At 42.9% G+C, this 16,746-nt stretch overlaps 2 protein-coding genes across 3 annotated transcripts; both read left to right on the top strand.

Annotated features, from left to right (window-relative positions):
- Positions 1-1,207: 1,207 nt before the first annotated feature.
- LOC108411158 (XK-related protein 8-like) lies at positions 1,208-5,559 on the top strand. Its single transcript, XM_017682584.2, has 3 exons — positions 1,208-1,527; positions 2,063-2,247; positions 4,619-5,559. The coding sequence occupies exons 1-3, from the start codon at positions 1,220-1,222 to the stop codon at positions 5,338-5,340; spliced, it is 1,215 nt and encodes a 404-aa protein (XP_017538073.1). The 5' UTR covers positions 1,208-1,219; the 3' UTR covers positions 5,341-5,559.
- Positions 5,560-9,042: 3,483 nt separating this feature from the next.
- LOC108411157 (XK-related protein 8-like) lies at positions 9,043-16,449 on the top strand. Of its 2 annotated transcripts, XM_017682581.2 has the most exons (4): positions 9,043-9,129; positions 9,250-10,358; positions 12,240-12,436; positions 13,341-16,449. In XM_017682581.2, the coding sequence occupies exons 2-4, from the start codon at positions 9,892-9,894 to the stop codon at positions 14,129-14,131; spliced, it is 1,455 nt and encodes a 484-aa protein (XP_017538070.1). In that variant the 5' UTR covers positions 9,043-9,129; positions 9,250-9,891; the 3' UTR covers positions 14,132-16,449. The 2 variants fall into 2 exon arrangements, with proteins under 2 accessions (XP_017538070.1, XP_017538071.1); XM_017682582.2 differs by lacking the exon at positions 9,043-9,129 and having other exon boundaries at positions 9,140-10,358.
- Positions 16,450-16,746: the final 297 nt, after the last annotated feature.

The following is a 16,746-nucleotide window of genomic DNA, read 5'->3' as shown; positions in this document are numbered from 1 at the left end:
GGTGATGGTGCCACAGTCATGTTTTCTCCCAGGGATTTCTGGGATTTGCAGTCCATGGGAGAAGCAGGATCAGAGGGATGTATGATACTTAATATAAATGGATCCTACATTAATCCTATATTAATAAAGTGGATGCCTGTTTAACAATCTATTCATTTGGGAGTTTATTTTGTAAATAACATGTTGCCAGTCAGTGTTTAATGTCTTTGTATTGTGTTCTCTTATTATTCTCTTCTTATTGGTCCTGCTGTACAGCTGAAATGGGTCAATTTAGTCTGAGTCCAACTGGCTGATTCACAACAACAGAACCTTCAGTCTTTGTGAATCGGCAGAATATCAGGCCAGAAATGATCAACCAGCATTACTGTCTGGAAGACAGTCCTGAGGAAATGCCCAATGGAAAACTGGCAAAAAATTAAAGAAATAAAAATTATATATATATGTGTGTGTGTGTGTATGCATATATGCTATATTTCCAAAAGTCTTCACTCCCCCATCCAGATCACTGAATTCAGGTGTTCCAGTCACTTCCATGGCCACAGGTGTATAAAGCCGAGCCCCTCGGCCTGCAGACTGCTTCTACAGACATTAGTGAAAGAATGGGTCGCTCTCAGGAGCTCAGTGAGTTCCAGCGTGGTGCCGTGATCGGACGCCACCTGTGCAGCAAGTCCAGTCGTGAAATTTCCTCACTACTAAATATTCCACAGTCCACTGTCAGTGGGATTATAACAAAGTGGAAGCGATTGGGAACGACAGCAACTCAGCCACGAAGTGTCTCTCCAAAAGTGTTTAGGTGCCGCCTTGTCTGGGCTGTGTCCCACACTGCATGCGCACATGAAAGAGATCAGGGTGAGTGTTTACATTCCCTGAAAAACTGAACTCAAACTCAGCTCTATCATCAGGTTTCAAGGCCTTAATCTGATCCAAGAAATAATAGTGTGCTGTTTACAGGACCACTTGAACAATCAGACAACTGTCAAAAACTGATAATGTTCAGATTGTAAAGTGCATGTAAATTCGCTCACTGTGGGAATTACCGTGTGTGTGTGTGTGTGTATGTGTGTGTGTACCTAAGGCATAGTCAATGACACACAAGAATGTAGGCAGTGGGTGTGGACTTTGAGAAGCACTTTCTGTTTGTGCTCCGAGTATTTTGCTCCTCTCAGGTGCAGCAGTGGATTACAGGTTAACATCAGGAAGTGTGACACAACCTTACACCATGGAAAGACGCTGTTCTCCCAAGTGCCCACTGCCACCCATCCTGCGTCCTCTGCTGGGGTCCGTCTTTTTCCTGGTGGACGTAGTGCTGGACGTGTTTAACATTGTGTCCCTGTATCAGAAAGGGGAATATGTTTACGTGGTACTGCTAATAACCGTGCTGCTGGCCTCCTCCGTCCTAGCGCAGGTGTACAGCTGGATGTGGTATTCGGACTGTAAGGAGACTCTGGAAAGCAGAGTGGAGAAATCTGCGAGACATCATGGTTTGATTGGACTTCTTCACATCTTTCAGCTGGGAATGTTCCTCAGGTTTGGGACAGACTTTGTTTTCTCTTTGCCTCCCTTACATATTAGATAAATCAGTACAGACAAGGAAAAATATGCACTACTGTTCATTCACTCCTAAAACCGATGGTTCCTCAAGTGTTCCTCAGACAAGACAATGGTTCTGTATAGAACCATGAACACTCAAAGGACCATTTGCATGTTTAAAGGGTTCTTTGTGCGATGAAATGATTCTTCAGTTTGGTGCAGAATGTGTTCGGTATAGCACCAAACAAGGTTGTGCTTGACATGATGGGGTGTCCCACTGTCTGGAGGTTGTGGGCTGGAGGTCAGCATGCCAGCCTTGTGACCAGAAGGTCAGTGGTTGATCCCTTGAGCTGACAGGATTTGACTGCCCTTGAGTGAGGCACCTTAAACCCCCTACCCTCAACCACACCTTGGGCGCTGTAGATAGGCTGCCCACTACTCTGTGTGTATGTAAACACAATTGGTCAGTGCTGGTATTCTTTTTTAATAAATTCATATATATTAATTCACTCATTCATTCATTCTCATGTAGGTTTGCAGGTGTGGTGGAGATCAACATATGCAACCCTAAACAAAACAACAAACAGGGAGGAGCTGGATCCTTAAACCCTGACATGAGCATGTTGCGCCTGATTGAGGCCTTTACTGAAAGCGCCCCTCAGCTGGTTATCCTGATCTGCGTCACTATCCAGGAGCAGGAGATGCAGCTCTTACAAGGTCAGATCAACATCTACACTCTTCATTCTCCTCTGGATGCTGCATCATGAGGTCACAGTAGGTCTTGAACAGGAGGCCGCTCTCCTGCAGCAGTGAATTCTGGTAGCTTTAAACACCAAACACCAAAAACATTGCAGATAGCTAGAGCTGGAACTGCAAGTTGTGAAATGTGAAACGTTTGTTCCTACAGAAAAAAACATTATCACATCATCCTAGAGTTAGGTTGATGTCTAAAGTTTGTGTTGATGTTACAGGGCTTGTGTGCGGAAGTTTATACCCCACTGGTTAGCATCATGCAAATACCATTGCCTCAATCATCACACACTCCCATCCAATCATCCATCTGTTCATTTTCTAAGCCACTTCTCCGTTAGGGTCATGGGGGGGTGCTGGAGCCTATCCCAGCAATCTTTGGGCGGAAGGGTTATACCCTGGACAGGTCGCCAGTCCATCGCAGGGCAGACAAACACAGTCACTCACACCTAGGGGCAATTTAGCATGTCCAATTGGCCTGACTTCATGTCTATGGAATGTGGGAGGAAACCCATGCAGACACGGGGAGAACATGCAAACTCCACACAGAGAGGACCCCGGTTCCACGGCCGGGGAATCGAACCCAGGCCCTACTCGCTGTGAGGCAACAGCGCTACCCACCACGCCACCATGCCGCCCCCCATCCAATCATGATCTTCAAAAAACTTGCTTATGTGCTTTATAACACACTGTTGTCTATAAACATGAAGTAAAGCACAAAAAAACAGGATTCAAGATTGCCGCTAATGCTGTTTTGTCAATACAATGTATTTTGTGTCACAAACCACAAACAAGTCTATTAGATAGTACCTAACCACTGAACATGGGGTTGAGTAAAGTGTGTGATGATTTAGACGTGCAATTTTAATCACTCGTGTGTAAACTTGTAGTATGTGTTAGCTACATTAGCCTTATAGTTTCACCAAACTCTTTAGTCATTTACTGATGTGTTATAGTTCAAAATCTGTAGAAAAAAATGCATTACACTAAAAGACAACAAAAGAAAGAAACAAACAAAAAAAACACTTAAATGAACTTCCGAAGAAACTTAGAAGAACGCCTGCCTCTCTCCACGGGACCGCAGGCTGCTGTAACCAGATATCTGGCAGCTCCCAGACTTTCAGAAATGAATCTAAACTGAGTGAGTCTGATGAACTCAAATTCACCCTCAGTTTGATGGCTGCTCTGGTTTTATAATTCTGTATATAACAAATCTCTACCTATCTCCACCTGTCTCATCTCCAAATATTTCCACCAATTTCCACCCATCTCCACCCTATCTCCACCTATCTCCACCCATCTCCATCCCAGCATATCTCTACCTCTCCACCCATCTCTACCCATTTCCATCTTATCTCTAAATATCTCCACCCATCTCTACTCATCTCCATCCCTTCTCAACCCATCTTCATCCCATCTTCACATATCTCCATGCCTTCTCAACTCATCTAAACCCATCTCTACCCATCTCCATCCCATCTCCATCCTCACATATCTCCAATTATCTCCACTAATCTCTACCCATCTCTACCCATCTCCATCCCTTCTCAAACAATCTCCACCCATCTCCACTCATCTTTACCCATCACCATCCCTTCTCAACCCATCTCCACCAATCTCTACCCATCTTCATCCCTTCTCCATCCCTTCTCAACCCATCTATACCCATCTCCATCCCTTCTCCACCCATCTGCATCCCTTCTCAACTCATCTTCACATATCTCCACCCATCTCCATCCCTTCTGAACCCATCTCCATCCCCACAGATCTCCAATTATCTCCACCCATCTCTACCCACCCCTACCCATCTCCATCCCTTCTCAAACCATCTCCAAATATCTCCACCCATCTTTACCCATCTCCATCCCTTCTCCACCCATCTCCACTTATCTTTACCCATCTCCATCCCTTCTCCACCTATCTCTACTCATCTCCATCCATCTTTGATGATCATCTTAAACTCTTGACTGCATGTCTACATGATTTAATGCATTTGTACTGCTGCCACATGATGGATGATTGCATGATTGAGCAGATGTAGAGGTGTTGTAGCAGCCCTGTTAACAGAGCACACAGCCAGTGTTCATAACTGATATCATTCCAGAATCTCTTTGTATCTCTATAGTTTTTGATACGTTTGTCTGAGGAAGTACATCAAGAGCTGTTTTAGTACTGACCACTTCATAATTTGGCACAATAGATTCAATTTATTTAAAAACACCATCAAAATATCTTCTATGTAAACCCCACTTGCTACTCTGTAAGGCTGCTTTGGGACTTATATTATACATTAAATTATGTCTACTGTCCAACAATTTCCTCATTTTTTTCTTCTCAGGTCTAAAAATTGCTGGTTCATTTGGTGCCATTGCCTTATGTTTACTGTCCTACCATCGCAACATGTGTAAGTTTGTTCCTGAAGATCAGAAGATGGGATGGTCCTCCTCTGCAGTCTTCTTCCTGTGGAACCTGCTCCTGATTACCCCTCGGGTTCTTGCTGTTGCCCTCTTCGCCTCCATCCTGCCCTGCTACATCGCTGCTCACTTCCTGTCCTGGTGGGTGCTGCTGTTTCTCTGGGCCTGGAGGCAGAAGACGGACTTCATGGAGACTGAAGGAGGTGAATGGCTCTACCGGGCCACCATAGGACTCATCTGGTACTTCAGCTGGTTTAACGTATCAAAAGGAAAGACCAAAGTCAAGAGCAACATCTACCATGTGTGCATGGGGGCCGACATGGGGCTGCTTTTGGGCTTGTGGTTTTGGAAAAGATCTGTGGAATCGGCTCGTCTGAGTCCTCTGCCAGTTAATCCCTACATACTGATTGGTGGGTTGCCTGTGCTTTACATCACTGGACTCCTCTTAAAGCTGCTTTACTACTGGAAGTTTCACCTCAGCCTCCCAAGATTGATATCCAGTGTCAGAGATGTGCCACAGACTGAGTCAAAGGTTCAGGAGGAAGAATTTGGGACCATCATGCCTGAACCTGACACAGAACCTCAACGGCCTTTTACTGGCATCCACAAACGGAGGAGAAACATGGCTGTTAATTTCTATCACTAATTTCGACTATTTAACATGTATGGGTGGTTTCTCAGACGCAAGACTAAGCTTAAACAAAATAGTTTTTTTTTTTCCAATTTGTGAAACACAACTGACATTGTAATTTAGTTCTAGTCCAAGACTATGTTTAAGCAAAGACTGTTTAAACTACAGGGTGAGTCAAAAGTCACTGGACAGGTTTTATTTATTTTTTATTTTATTATCAACTTATCTCTGGGGTCATCTCAATCAAATTGTGTATGCTGAGAAAATCCACAACAAACACCACCTTCAGCACCACATTGTGGAGGCTTGTGACAGCATAAAAAATAAAATTAAATAAAACTGTGTCCTGTGACTTTTGACTCACCCTGTCTATGTAGACTATATATTTATATTGCCCAAATTACAAACACTTTCCATGTTCTATGGGATGCTTTTATTGTGTTTTTCTGAAACTATGGTGTAAAAGATGATTATGCTTCTTACTACTTTAAAATAAAAGTAGTAAAGGTTTAATGCAGTGACACACAGTACCGGTCCTGGAGGGCTGGTATCCAGCACAGTTGGTGATTTACCTGCTCAGACACTTCTGATTACACTTGTCTGATAATTGCCAGGTTTAGTGAATGTATTTAGTGGTTTATATCAAATGTAGGTAATAGGTAGTACATGGTTTCAATGGGAAATCATTAATCAAAAAGATCTGGCAGTTCTTGTGGAGTCCCTCAAGGTTCAGTCTTATGGCCTTTGCTTTTCTCTTTATACATGCTACCGCTAGGTGTTGTCATTGTGAAGCATAGTATAAATTTTCATAGCTGTGCTGACGACACCCAGCTACACATTTCAATTTCTGATGATCAAGACTCTGTAGACAGACTGACCAGCTGTGTATCAGATATTTCTCAGTGGATGTTGCAAACTTTTCTACAATTAAATCATGGAAAAATGAAAATACTGAACGTTGGTACAAAAACTCAGTGCTCACTTTTAATAAGCATCTAAAACTTAAAAAAAAAAAAAGCATCTCTTTAACTTAGCATTTAATAAAAACTCTGCGTCTCATGATATTTATCTTTTAATTTGATCTGCCATTATACATTATATATATATATATATATATATATATATATATATATATATATATATATATATAAAACTACAAATGAAAATGCAGACTCATTTTGCTCTGCTTTAAGCTTTAGCTCTGCTATGACTAGTAGGAAACTTCTCTGCAAAAGTAGAACATTTCTTATAAAATGTCTCTCAATGTTCAACTTTTTATGAGCCTGAAGTCGCATCTCAGTCACAAACCAGCTGAAGTGATTATAAATTCATTTTCTCCAAATTATTGACATTCATGTTTAACGAAACATCTGTCGCTTTGCCGTTTCGTAGCTACTAGCTGGGCGAGGCCGTCGTCTGTGTTGCTATGGTGACCAGCCGTCTGCGCTGATCTTCAGGGTTAAAGGGTGAATCAGCAGTTCTACATTAACTCCAGCGTTTAAGACCATTTACTGTTAAACTGTGTTGAAGGATCAGCAGAGCTTTATTTTACTGTAGAGGAGGATTATTTTATTATTACCTACTGATCTGATTCAGCTGTGGAGCCGCGACAGGACAGCAAAATCCACATGTTGCCTGTCACGATTGGCTCCTCCCAGTCCTCCATGTGCTTTTACTTTGGGTCTTGTCCATGTGCTTTGTTGTTTTGATTCTTCCCTGTCCTGCCCCCTTGTGTCCAGATCCTGCCCTTGATTGTTCTCACCTGCGTCTTGTTACCTCTCTTGTTAACCACCTGTGTCTTGTCAATCTGTTCTAGTGTTTAAGCCCTGTGTTTTCCCTAGTTGTTTGCTGGTCTTTGTATTATATAGTGTTGTATCTTCTGGCCTTCATGGTATTTCATGTTCTCTGTTGTTGTGTTTATCCTGTGCTCCTTTTGTCATGTCTGTACATCGTTCTCTCTGTGTTGGCTCTTTGACACTGGAGTGTTTAGACCCTGACTCTGGATTTGCCCCTGATAAATCTCACCTCTCTCAGCATATGTGTCCGCCTCATCATCGCTCCCCTCTCGTTGCATTGCCGAACCCTGACCTACACTAAAGTACAAGTACTTCAGAAGTACAGTATTCAATGATGCTGTTTCTGTGTCCTGATTTGAAAAAAGTCTCATTTTCATTTATGTAACTATTTATTTGTGTAAATACTACTTTTTAAACTGTGCTTTTCTCAAGACTGATAGGTTTGAAGTAGCTCCACTCCGAGCCTCTCCCGAATCGCCGATCTTCTCACCCTATCTCTAAGGGAGAGCCCGGCGACCCTGTGGAGAAAGCTCATTTCAGCCGATTGTATCCGTGATCTCCTTCTTTTGGTCACTACCCAAAGCTCGTGACCATAGGTGAGATTCGGAACGTAGATTGACCAGTAAATTGACAGCTTTGCCTTCTGGCTCAGCTCTCTCTTCACCATGACGGACCGGTTTAGGGTCCGCATTACTGCAGACGGCGCATCAATCCGCCTGTCAGCCTCTCGCTCCATCCTTCCTTCACTTGTGAACAAAATCCCAAGATATTTAAACTCCTCCACTTGGGGCAAGAATTCACTCCCAACCTAGACAGAGCATTCCACCCTTTTCCGACTGACATGGTCTCAGATTTAGAGGTGCTGATTTTTATCCCATCTGCTTCATGCTCATACAAGTACATAATGTACATAATGTCCTCCTAAATTAATAAAAATACATTGTCAGTTTTGTCTTTCTATTTACTTTCAGCAATAATTGTGTTGAGCAATTTCAACACATTTTTATGCTATTTCAGTGATGTAGCTCTAACACAGAGAAGTATGTTATTAAACCCTCTTTGCCACCATAATACATTTACTGGGTCTAACCTGGCTGCCTTACTGTGAAAGTCCTGGCTGCATCCCTGAATAGAGCATCTATTGGGGGAAAAAAAATCATAGAACAGAAGATTCCCAGCATGGCTCATGGACCCAAAACAACCCACGAGAACTATTCCTGGGGAGAAAGATCTGGCAGAAAGTCTATTTAAAACACACAAGAGGACACTTGTATCATCTAAGATCAAAGGGGCAGGGACTCAAAGCCCTCACTATCTGGGCAGATGTCTGGCGTCCAGTGTGAGGACATTCCCCACTTACTTCATTAGAAACATTGGCACTTTATGAGCTCCACTTATATTATCGGTCCACTATAGGTGTACAATTACAGGATCTAGTCCATCTGTATACACCATTTGGACTATGGAGCTGGTCATTTCTTAGATAGTTTTGGGTGCTGGACTGCCCTCAAACCAGTGTCATTGCTGTGTTGAGACACACAAATAAAATCTAGGCAACAGTTGCAACAGTTGTCTTGGCTTGGCTAGAAACTGACCATTGATGAAAGGCCAGAGAATGGCTAATCAACAGTGTCTAACTGTACACCAGCGAGGTGGAAGTGAGCAGTTTTATGAAATCACTAAGCTCATATGTGGTGTATTAGTTTTGTTATTATTTGCTTTGGTCTTGTCACAAGACTCCCATCGATCCTTCTCCCAGACCACCAGCACACTGCTGGGCAAGACCGTGTGCATGCTTCATGAAAGGAATGGTCTAATAAGCAAGTCTGAGTGACACTGCGCAGTCACGGCCACTGGGGTAATTCCTTCCCCAGTTGCTTGGGGGCAGTGTTAAGCTCAAGTTTGAAGTTTAGAGGAAGAAGAAGACAAGAAGCAGACTTGTTTGGGGCTTGTTTAGTATACTTCTGCTCTTCAAACATGTTAAGGATTGTGTGTTCTTTGGCTGAACGTAAGTATTTTTTTATTTTGTATGCTTTTTATACATTTGTAGTTTCATCTTCTTATGGAGAAAAGCTTTTATGTTGATGTTCAGTGATGCAATTATACTTGTTTCTGGTGCCTTTTTCAGAAGGATTTGGTCCGGATGCATTTCTAGATTTGTTCCAAATCCAGATGGTCTATTTGGTGGCTTATATTGGCCTCTGTGGTTCTTTAAGCCAAATACTAGCTTGAAGTGGGCTTGAGGAATGCTGCTATAGCCATCTTCACCTTCTATCCGTCCTGTTAGGAACTGTTTCAGAGGGGATCTAAACTGTTTCTCATGTGGGATTGTAAAAGATTTAAAGCATGGAATGGAAACTGGTGACGTCGATTGCAGAGGGACTGGTTTTGCTTTCGTTTTCTTTGTTTATTTATTATCCAAACGTGGTGAATTTGTAATGCAGTAGGAACTGGTGGTGGGAATATACTTAGTGGACATGTCTCCAATCAATTCTATACACCTTCAAGATAAAACAGTGTCTGTTTCAGACTAAATACTGGTAAACACGTGTAATTATTTTCTATTAGAAAAGGCAACTCCGCGCTTATTAATTTCTGTTATCATCATTCTCTGGTCAGACCAAACCCAGTGAGTGTTGCAAGAACAAGAGTCAGTTTTAAAGTTGAAAAATGTGCTTTCAGTTTGTGTTCAAAGTGAGCACATATTCCCAGCAGCCTGTCGCAGCAGTGGATTACAGACACCAGAGACAGTGATGCGCAGCCTAAGACCATGACAGAAGGCTGTCCTTGCTCACTGCCGCCCGTCCTGCTTTCTCTGGGTGGTTTGCTCCTTTTCTTGTTGGATGCTGTGCTGGATGTATGGGCTGTTGCGTCACTGTTCCAGACGAGGCAGTATGTTTACATGGGGCTGTTAATAGCCCTGCTGTTCTGCTCCTCAAGCCAAGTACAGGTGTTCAGCTGGATCTGGTATACAGATATCCAGGAACCGGAAACCAACACACAGACCTTGGACATCCAGGAAGTGGGAACCAACGCACAGACATCAGATATCCAGGACACGGGAACCTACGTACAGACATTGGATATCCAGGAACCGGAAACCAATGTAGAGACCTCAGACATTCTGGAACAGAAAACCAAAGTAGAGACTTCGAAACTGGACAATTGGCAGAGATGTATAGCAAAAAAACGTTTAATAGGAATGCTGCACATCCTTCATCTGGGAATGTTTTTCAGGTATGTGACAAATGTTGCCATTTATTTGCTATTTGTATAGTTAAGATGGGTCAGTGTTGGGAAAACAACTGTGCTAAATTAGTCCTACTGCTGATTAAGAGGGATTTTAATTCAGTAGCCAAGAAGTATAAAATGCCATTTATGTTAAAGTCTAAAAAATAAGGATAAATGGTCTTTTGCTGGGAAGCTGAGTGGGTGCAAGGATTCATTTGACCTAAACCTAAGCGCTACATAAACATGAATTGAGTTGAATGTAATTATTAACTTTAGAATTATATAATTATTTATATAATTTATATATATATAATTATTATATTTTGTAGGATTACAAATGCAGCAAAATGAATAAAACAGCCTGGCTAGCTGTGAAACCATGAACACTCAAAGAACCCTTTGCATCATGACCGGGTTCTCTGCATCATGACAGGGCTCAGTTCTGTCGTCATAAGCGTGACCTCTTAATGGAGGAACCCGTTTTGGTGCTATGTAGCACTCTTTTCAAATAGGTTCTATATAGAACCATCTGCATTACAGTAGTTTCCATCATGCACAGAACCCTTTAATCTGAGTGCTCATGGTTCTATATAGAGCCGTTTTCTAAAGAACCCTTGAAAAACCATGTGTTTTAGGAGTGTAGATGGTTACGTCAAGCTTTCAAAGACCAGTATTTCCATGTTCAGAGCCAAGCCAGGCAAGAATCTGAACATAAAGGACACTATTGCAGATACACAATATGGAGAAAAGTACTTGGACACCTACAGGAGCTTTTATGAATCCCATTCTAAATCCATAGGCATCAATAGGGTGTTGGTCCCACTTTACAGCTATAACAGCTTCCACTCTTCTGGGAATCTTTCTAAGATTTTGGAAAGTGTCTGTGGGAATTTTGGCCCATTCATCCAGAAAAGCATTTGTGAAGTCAGACATTGATGTTGGACGAGAGGGCCTGGCTCACAGTCTCCGTTCTAGTTCATCGCAAAGGTGTTTGATGGGGTTAAGGTCAGGGCTCTGTGACCAGCTATGGCTTTATGGACCTTGCTTTGTGCGCTGGGGCTCAGTCATGCTGGAACAGCAAAGGTTTTTCCTCAAACTGTTCCCACAAAGTTGGAAGTGTACAATTGTCCAAAATATTCTGTTCTGATGATGCATTAACAGTTCCCCACTCACTAGAACTAAGGGTTCTAGGCCAACACCTGAAAAACAGCCCCAAATCATCATCCCTCCTCCACCAAACTTTACAGCTGGCTCAGTGCAGTCAGGCGGGTAATGTTCTCCTGGCATTCGCCAAACCCAGATGCATCCATCAGACTGACAGATAGAGAAGCGTGATTCATCAGTCCACAGAATGTTTCCACTGCTCCAGATTTCAGCGGTGGTGTGTTTCCACCACTCCATCTGACGCTTAGCATTGTGCTTGGTGATGAAGCTTGCAGCACACCGTTTTGTGCTGATTTTAATGCCACAAGAGCTGTGGAACTCTGCAGTTATTGAGTCAGTAGAGTGTAGGTGACTTTTATTCACTAAGCTCTGCAGCACTCGGCAAACCGCTCTGTAACATTATGTGGTGGTCTGACACTTCATGGCTGAGTTGTATTGGTTCCTAAACACTTCTACAAACTGACCTGTTGCAATGGTGGCATCCTATTACAGCACCACACACAGATTCAGTGAGGTCTTTAGAACAACCCGTTCTTTCTCTAAGGTCTGTAAAGGCAGGCTGCACGGCTATGTGCTTGATTTTATACTCTTGTTGCAATAGGACTGAATGAAACACCAGAATTTAATGATAGAGGTGTGTTTCTTTTTGTCCGTATAGTGTATGTTAACTAATTATTCCCTTCATTCATTTGTGTATTCCTTCATTCTTTCATTCTCATGTAGGTTTGCAGTCTCAATCAGCAAATCGATGAAATCCAAGAAGTCTGAGAAATCCAGGGAAATGGCTGAGTATTTAGATAAGCTCATGCTGCACGACGTGGGCATGCTGAATCTGTTTGAGACGTTTACTGAAAGCATCCCACAGCTCGTTCTCATGATCACCCTCATCATGCAGGAGCAGGAGCTGCTGCTTTTTACAGGTTAGATCAACCTTTAAAACCACTCTTTCTCTTTGTAGAGGTGACGTCTCCATGTTCCGCCCACCAAATGCACTCTTTTGTAGATACTGTTCAGTTTAAGTGAAGTTAGTGAAAACGTATCAACCCTGCAGTCAGATGTGACCCCCACACGACCCTCACAGAGCAGGTGCTGTTTGGGTGGTGGGTCATTCTCAGCACTGCAGTAACACTGACGTGGTGGTGGTGTGTTAGTGTGTGTTGTGCTGGTGTGAGTGGATCAGACACAGCAGTGCTGCTGGAGTTTTTAAACACTGTGTCCACTCACTGTCCACTCTATTAGACACTCCTACCTTGTCGGTCCACCTTGTAGATGTAAAGTCAGAGACGACAGCTCATCTGCTGCTGCACAGTTTGTGTTGGTCATCCTCTAGTCCTTCATCAGTGGTTACAGGACGCTGCCCACAGGACGCTGCCCACAGGACGCTGCCCACAGGACGCTGTTGGCTGGATGTTTTGGTTGTTTGATTGGTATTCTCAGTCCAGAAGCAACACTGAGGTGTTAAACTCCAACAGCACTACTGTGTCTGATCCACTCAGACCAGCACAGCACACACCAACACACCACCACCATGTCAGTGTTGCTGCAGTGCTGACAACCCAAACAATACCTGCCCTGTGGGGGTCCATGGGGGTCCTGCCCACTGAAGAACAGGGTAAAAAGGGGTAACAAAGTATCAGAGAAACAGATGGACTACAGTCTGTAACTGTAGAACTACAGAGTGCAGCTATACGGTCAGTGGAGCTGATAAAGTGGACAGTGAGTGAAGGGTGTTTCTAATAAAGTGGCCAGTTTGTGTAAACATCAATGGTTCAATGAAAAAAGCTGTTTTTCTTCTTATTATCATTATTATTACCTTTTTTTCAGGTTTTAAAGTTGCTGGTTCACTTGCCTCCATCACCTTCTGTCTGCTGTCCTACCACACCAGCATGCGCAAGCTTATCTCTAGAAAACAGAAGATGGGATGGTCCTCCTCTGCAGTCTTCTTCCTGTGGAACCTGCTCCTGATTACCCCTCGGGTTCTTGCTGTTGCCCTCTTCGCCTCCATCCTGCCCTGCTACATCGCTGCTCACTTCCTGTCCTGGTGGGTGCTGCTGTTTCTCTGGGCCTGGAGGCAGAAGACGGACTTCATGGAGACTGAAGGAGGTGAATGGCTCTACCGGGCCACCGTAGGACTCATCTGGTACTTCAGCTGGTTTAACGTATCAAAGGGAAAGACAAGAACCACAAGCATCATCTACCATGTGTGCATGGGGGCCGACATGGGGCTGCTTTTGGGCTTGTGGTTTTGGAAAAGATCTGTGGAATCGGCTCGTCTGAGTCCTCTGCCAGTTAATGCCTACATACTGATTGGTGGGTTGCCTGTGCTTTACATCACTGGACTCCTCTTAAAGCTGCTTTACTACTGGAAATTTCACCCTCGATTTAAAGAGGAGACCTCACACACTGAGCCACCGACTGAGCTACAAGCTAAGCCACAGAAGAAAAGACAACATAAAAGAGCTGCAGTACTGAATGATTCTGATTTTGTCTCATCTGAAGAATCTGAACCCGCAGCACTGGATGAGCAGAACTCAGAGTCTGAACAGACAACGAAACCCCAGGGAGCCATCACTGGAGTCCACAAGAGGATGAGAAACATGGCTTTTCATTTCTAAAACTAGTTTAAAGGTGATACATAACATGTTGGCTAGTTTCCCCCCTGTAAATTAAGCTTTAAACCCCTGTGTTTTCTATCTAAGTAGGTTATTCTTCCTCGCGTGGGATCATAGTATACCCGTATAAATGAGTTCCCAGTGTGTACCGAATGGCCGATGGAAACTGGGTGGTCCTAAACTTGGGTACTGCTTGCATAAGCATCACCCGTTTGCATTAGGCTGACGTGGCGCCTCGTCACAGCCGTCTGGTGTTGGAGTCACAGAATCTCATCTAGCAAAAGCCAACAACCAAGCGGAGGCTAACCCAGCCGGCATAGCTAATTTATTAAACTAGCTCATCAGTCCTTCCACCTGCCTGTCATCCCTTCACTCATCCGTCAGGTCATCAAACCAGCCATGCTAGCATTCCACAGTACACTGTTAATAACAACAACAATAGGTATTAATAATATGTATTAATATGTATTAAGTTATTCTCTTGAACTGACACAATGCTTTGAACTTTATTTTGCATCAAAATTTAAGTGAAGTGATACTTTTTAAATCCCATAAACGAGGAAATTCCACCTCCGCATTTAACCCATCCATAAAGTAAAACACCACACACACACTAGGGGGCAGTGAGCACACTTGCCCGGAGCGGTGGGCAGCCCTATCCACGGCACCAGGGGAGCAGTTGGGGGTCAGGTGTCTTGCTCAAGGACACCTCAGTCATGGGCTGCCAGCACTAGGGATCGAACCGGTCACAGGGCCAGTTCCCTAACCTCCAGCCCTAACCTGGTTAGCAATATAAAATATTACACTTTTAAAACTTTTTTCTATTCATTATCAGTTAGATCCCTTTTTACCTGCAGTAAAAAGGTTGCCTAATAATTATGTGCACATTAATTTAATGCTGCACTGTGTATGATTTTTGTTGTTGAAATTGAACGAAGTATCATCACTGCGTGAGGAAAATAAAAACAGGCTAAAATATGGCGAGTGTGCTGTAAAGTCCTGTAAAGGCAGGGGTATCGGGTCAGGAGTTTTTCCACACGTTGCATGTCTTGTACAGCTGAAGTCTTGGGTACAAAATCAACATTATACTGATGAAGATATGATGACAATAATAGATGATTCCCTCACATCCTCAGGAGACGTGTCCTTCACGGAGTTCTCTTTGAGTCTCTTTCAGTCACCAAATTCATCCACTCAGGGAAGGGGTCAAATAATAATAATAAAAAAAAGCACTACAAAATGTTCTTCCATGCTTATGAAATCACACATTTCCACCAGAGAGGTCTCCAAATCCCCAAATCTTACATAGTGCAGCTTTGATGTATTTCTCACTTTAAGCTTCATCCTCACTCATGAAGCACTCATAGCCCCTCAAAAATGTTTCTACACAATGATTATTCATGTCAATTTGGTTTGGGAAACCGGGAACAAATATGATCACAAAACCAAATGACCTAATAATAATGTGCAAACATTACAGTGGCTATGAACCTTTTTTAGGTGTGGCCATATAAGAGCTGGATATTGTGTTCAGTGAGTAGACAGAGCGAGCTCCACGGCACCACCTGTATATGGAGCAGTCAGTTCTGCTTCTGTGCTGTGAGCAGGCTGGGTTTGACAGTGATGTCAATCAAACTTGCTCATAAGAATATTAGGCCTTGCCCAAGTTCTCCAATTGATCTGATGAGCATTTTTAAGCAGTGTTTTATTTTCATTTTATTCCATTCACACTTTACTGGACGCTTAATTTAACACTAAGTTTAAGCAGCATCCAATTCATCACTGTCCAACCAAAAACAAGAATGTCCAAAATGGTAACTTTACAGGAGAGGGCAAAAGAAATTACTTTCAATGTTCAAAGATAATGGAAAATATTCATATTCTAAGCAATTATTTCTATTGGTCCAATCATTAAATGTTCACACCATGTAAAGGACAGCTGCTGAGCTCAAACGACTTGTTTTTCATTGGACAGTAACAAAATAGTTATAATATTTTAGTTTATGGAGTTTGGATAGTAAAATACACAGCCAGTCTAAAGATTACATATAGACTATATAAAGGACTACATTTTAACTGCATTCTGGGTGCTTCGGGGATCTTTGCCATTTTTATAGGATAGGTTTTAAAGCTATATGGTGATGGACTTTGTTATCAGTATGCCAGTGTGTTAAAAATATCTTGATGTCTTTGTAGTTATTCATGTGTGAGGGATTGTGTGTGCAGGTGAAATGTTTGTTTTGTTCAAGGAAAAATGTAGAATGTGTTGAACTTTGTGTATCCAAAAACAAATAAATAAAAACCCAAAACATCTGGTCCAACACTGAGCACTTGTACGCTGACCTACCAGACTGAAACGATCCATCAGCATTAGTGTCGGGAGTTGTTGTCACCAGCCCTCTTCCTACTTTAGTTCCACTAAAGCAGAGGTCACTAATAGGCGGACTGCAGTCCGATTCCGGACCCAGGCGCTGTCCTATGCGGACCTGAACCTATAACCGATAAACAATGGAGAACTATTTAATTTCGACATGGTGGTCCCATTTGATCAGCGTAGCTTTTCTAGCCTTTACAGTTCTGCTTTAGCGGCCCGGGAGACTCACAGCCAATCATGTGTT

This window comes from Pygocentrus nattereri, chromosome 27, assembly GCF_015220715.1.
Source record: "Pygocentrus nattereri isolate fPygNat1 chromosome 27, fPygNat1.pri, whole genome shotgun sequence".
In the NCBI taxonomy this organism is placed as follows: Eukaryota; Metazoa; Chordata; class Actinopteri; order Characiformes; family Serrasalmidae; genus Pygocentrus; species Pygocentrus nattereri.
This window is presented reverse-complemented; position numbering and strand designations above follow the sequence as displayed.

Excerpts from the sequence above, each read along its gene's own strand:
- LOC108411158 (XM_017682584.2), top strand. The coding sequence starts at position 1,220 with ATGGAAAGACGCTGTTCTCCCAAGTGCCCACTGCCACCCATCCTGCGT. Across the intron at positions 1,528-2,062 it reads CAGCTGGGAATGTTCCTCAG|GTTTGCAGGTGTGGTGGAGA; the intron begins GTTTGGGACAGA and ends ATTCTCATGTAG. Across the intron at positions 2,248-4,618 it reads GGAGATGCAGCTCTTACAAG|GTCTAAAAATTGCTGGTTCA; the intron begins GTCAGATCAACA and ends TTTTCTTCTCAG.
- LOC108411157 (XM_017682581.2), top strand. The coding sequence starts at position 9,892 with ATGACAGAAGGCTGTCCTTGCTCACTGCCGCCCGTCCTGCTTTCTCTG. Across the intron at positions 10,359-12,239 it reads CATCTGGGAATGTTTTTCAG|GTTTGCAGTCTCAATCAGCA; the intron begins GTATGTGACAAA and ends ATTCTCATGTAG. Across the intron at positions 12,437-13,340 it reads GGAGCTGCTGCTTTTTACAG|GTTTTAAAGTTGCTGGTTCA; the intron begins GTTAGATCAACC and ends CCTTTTTTTCAG.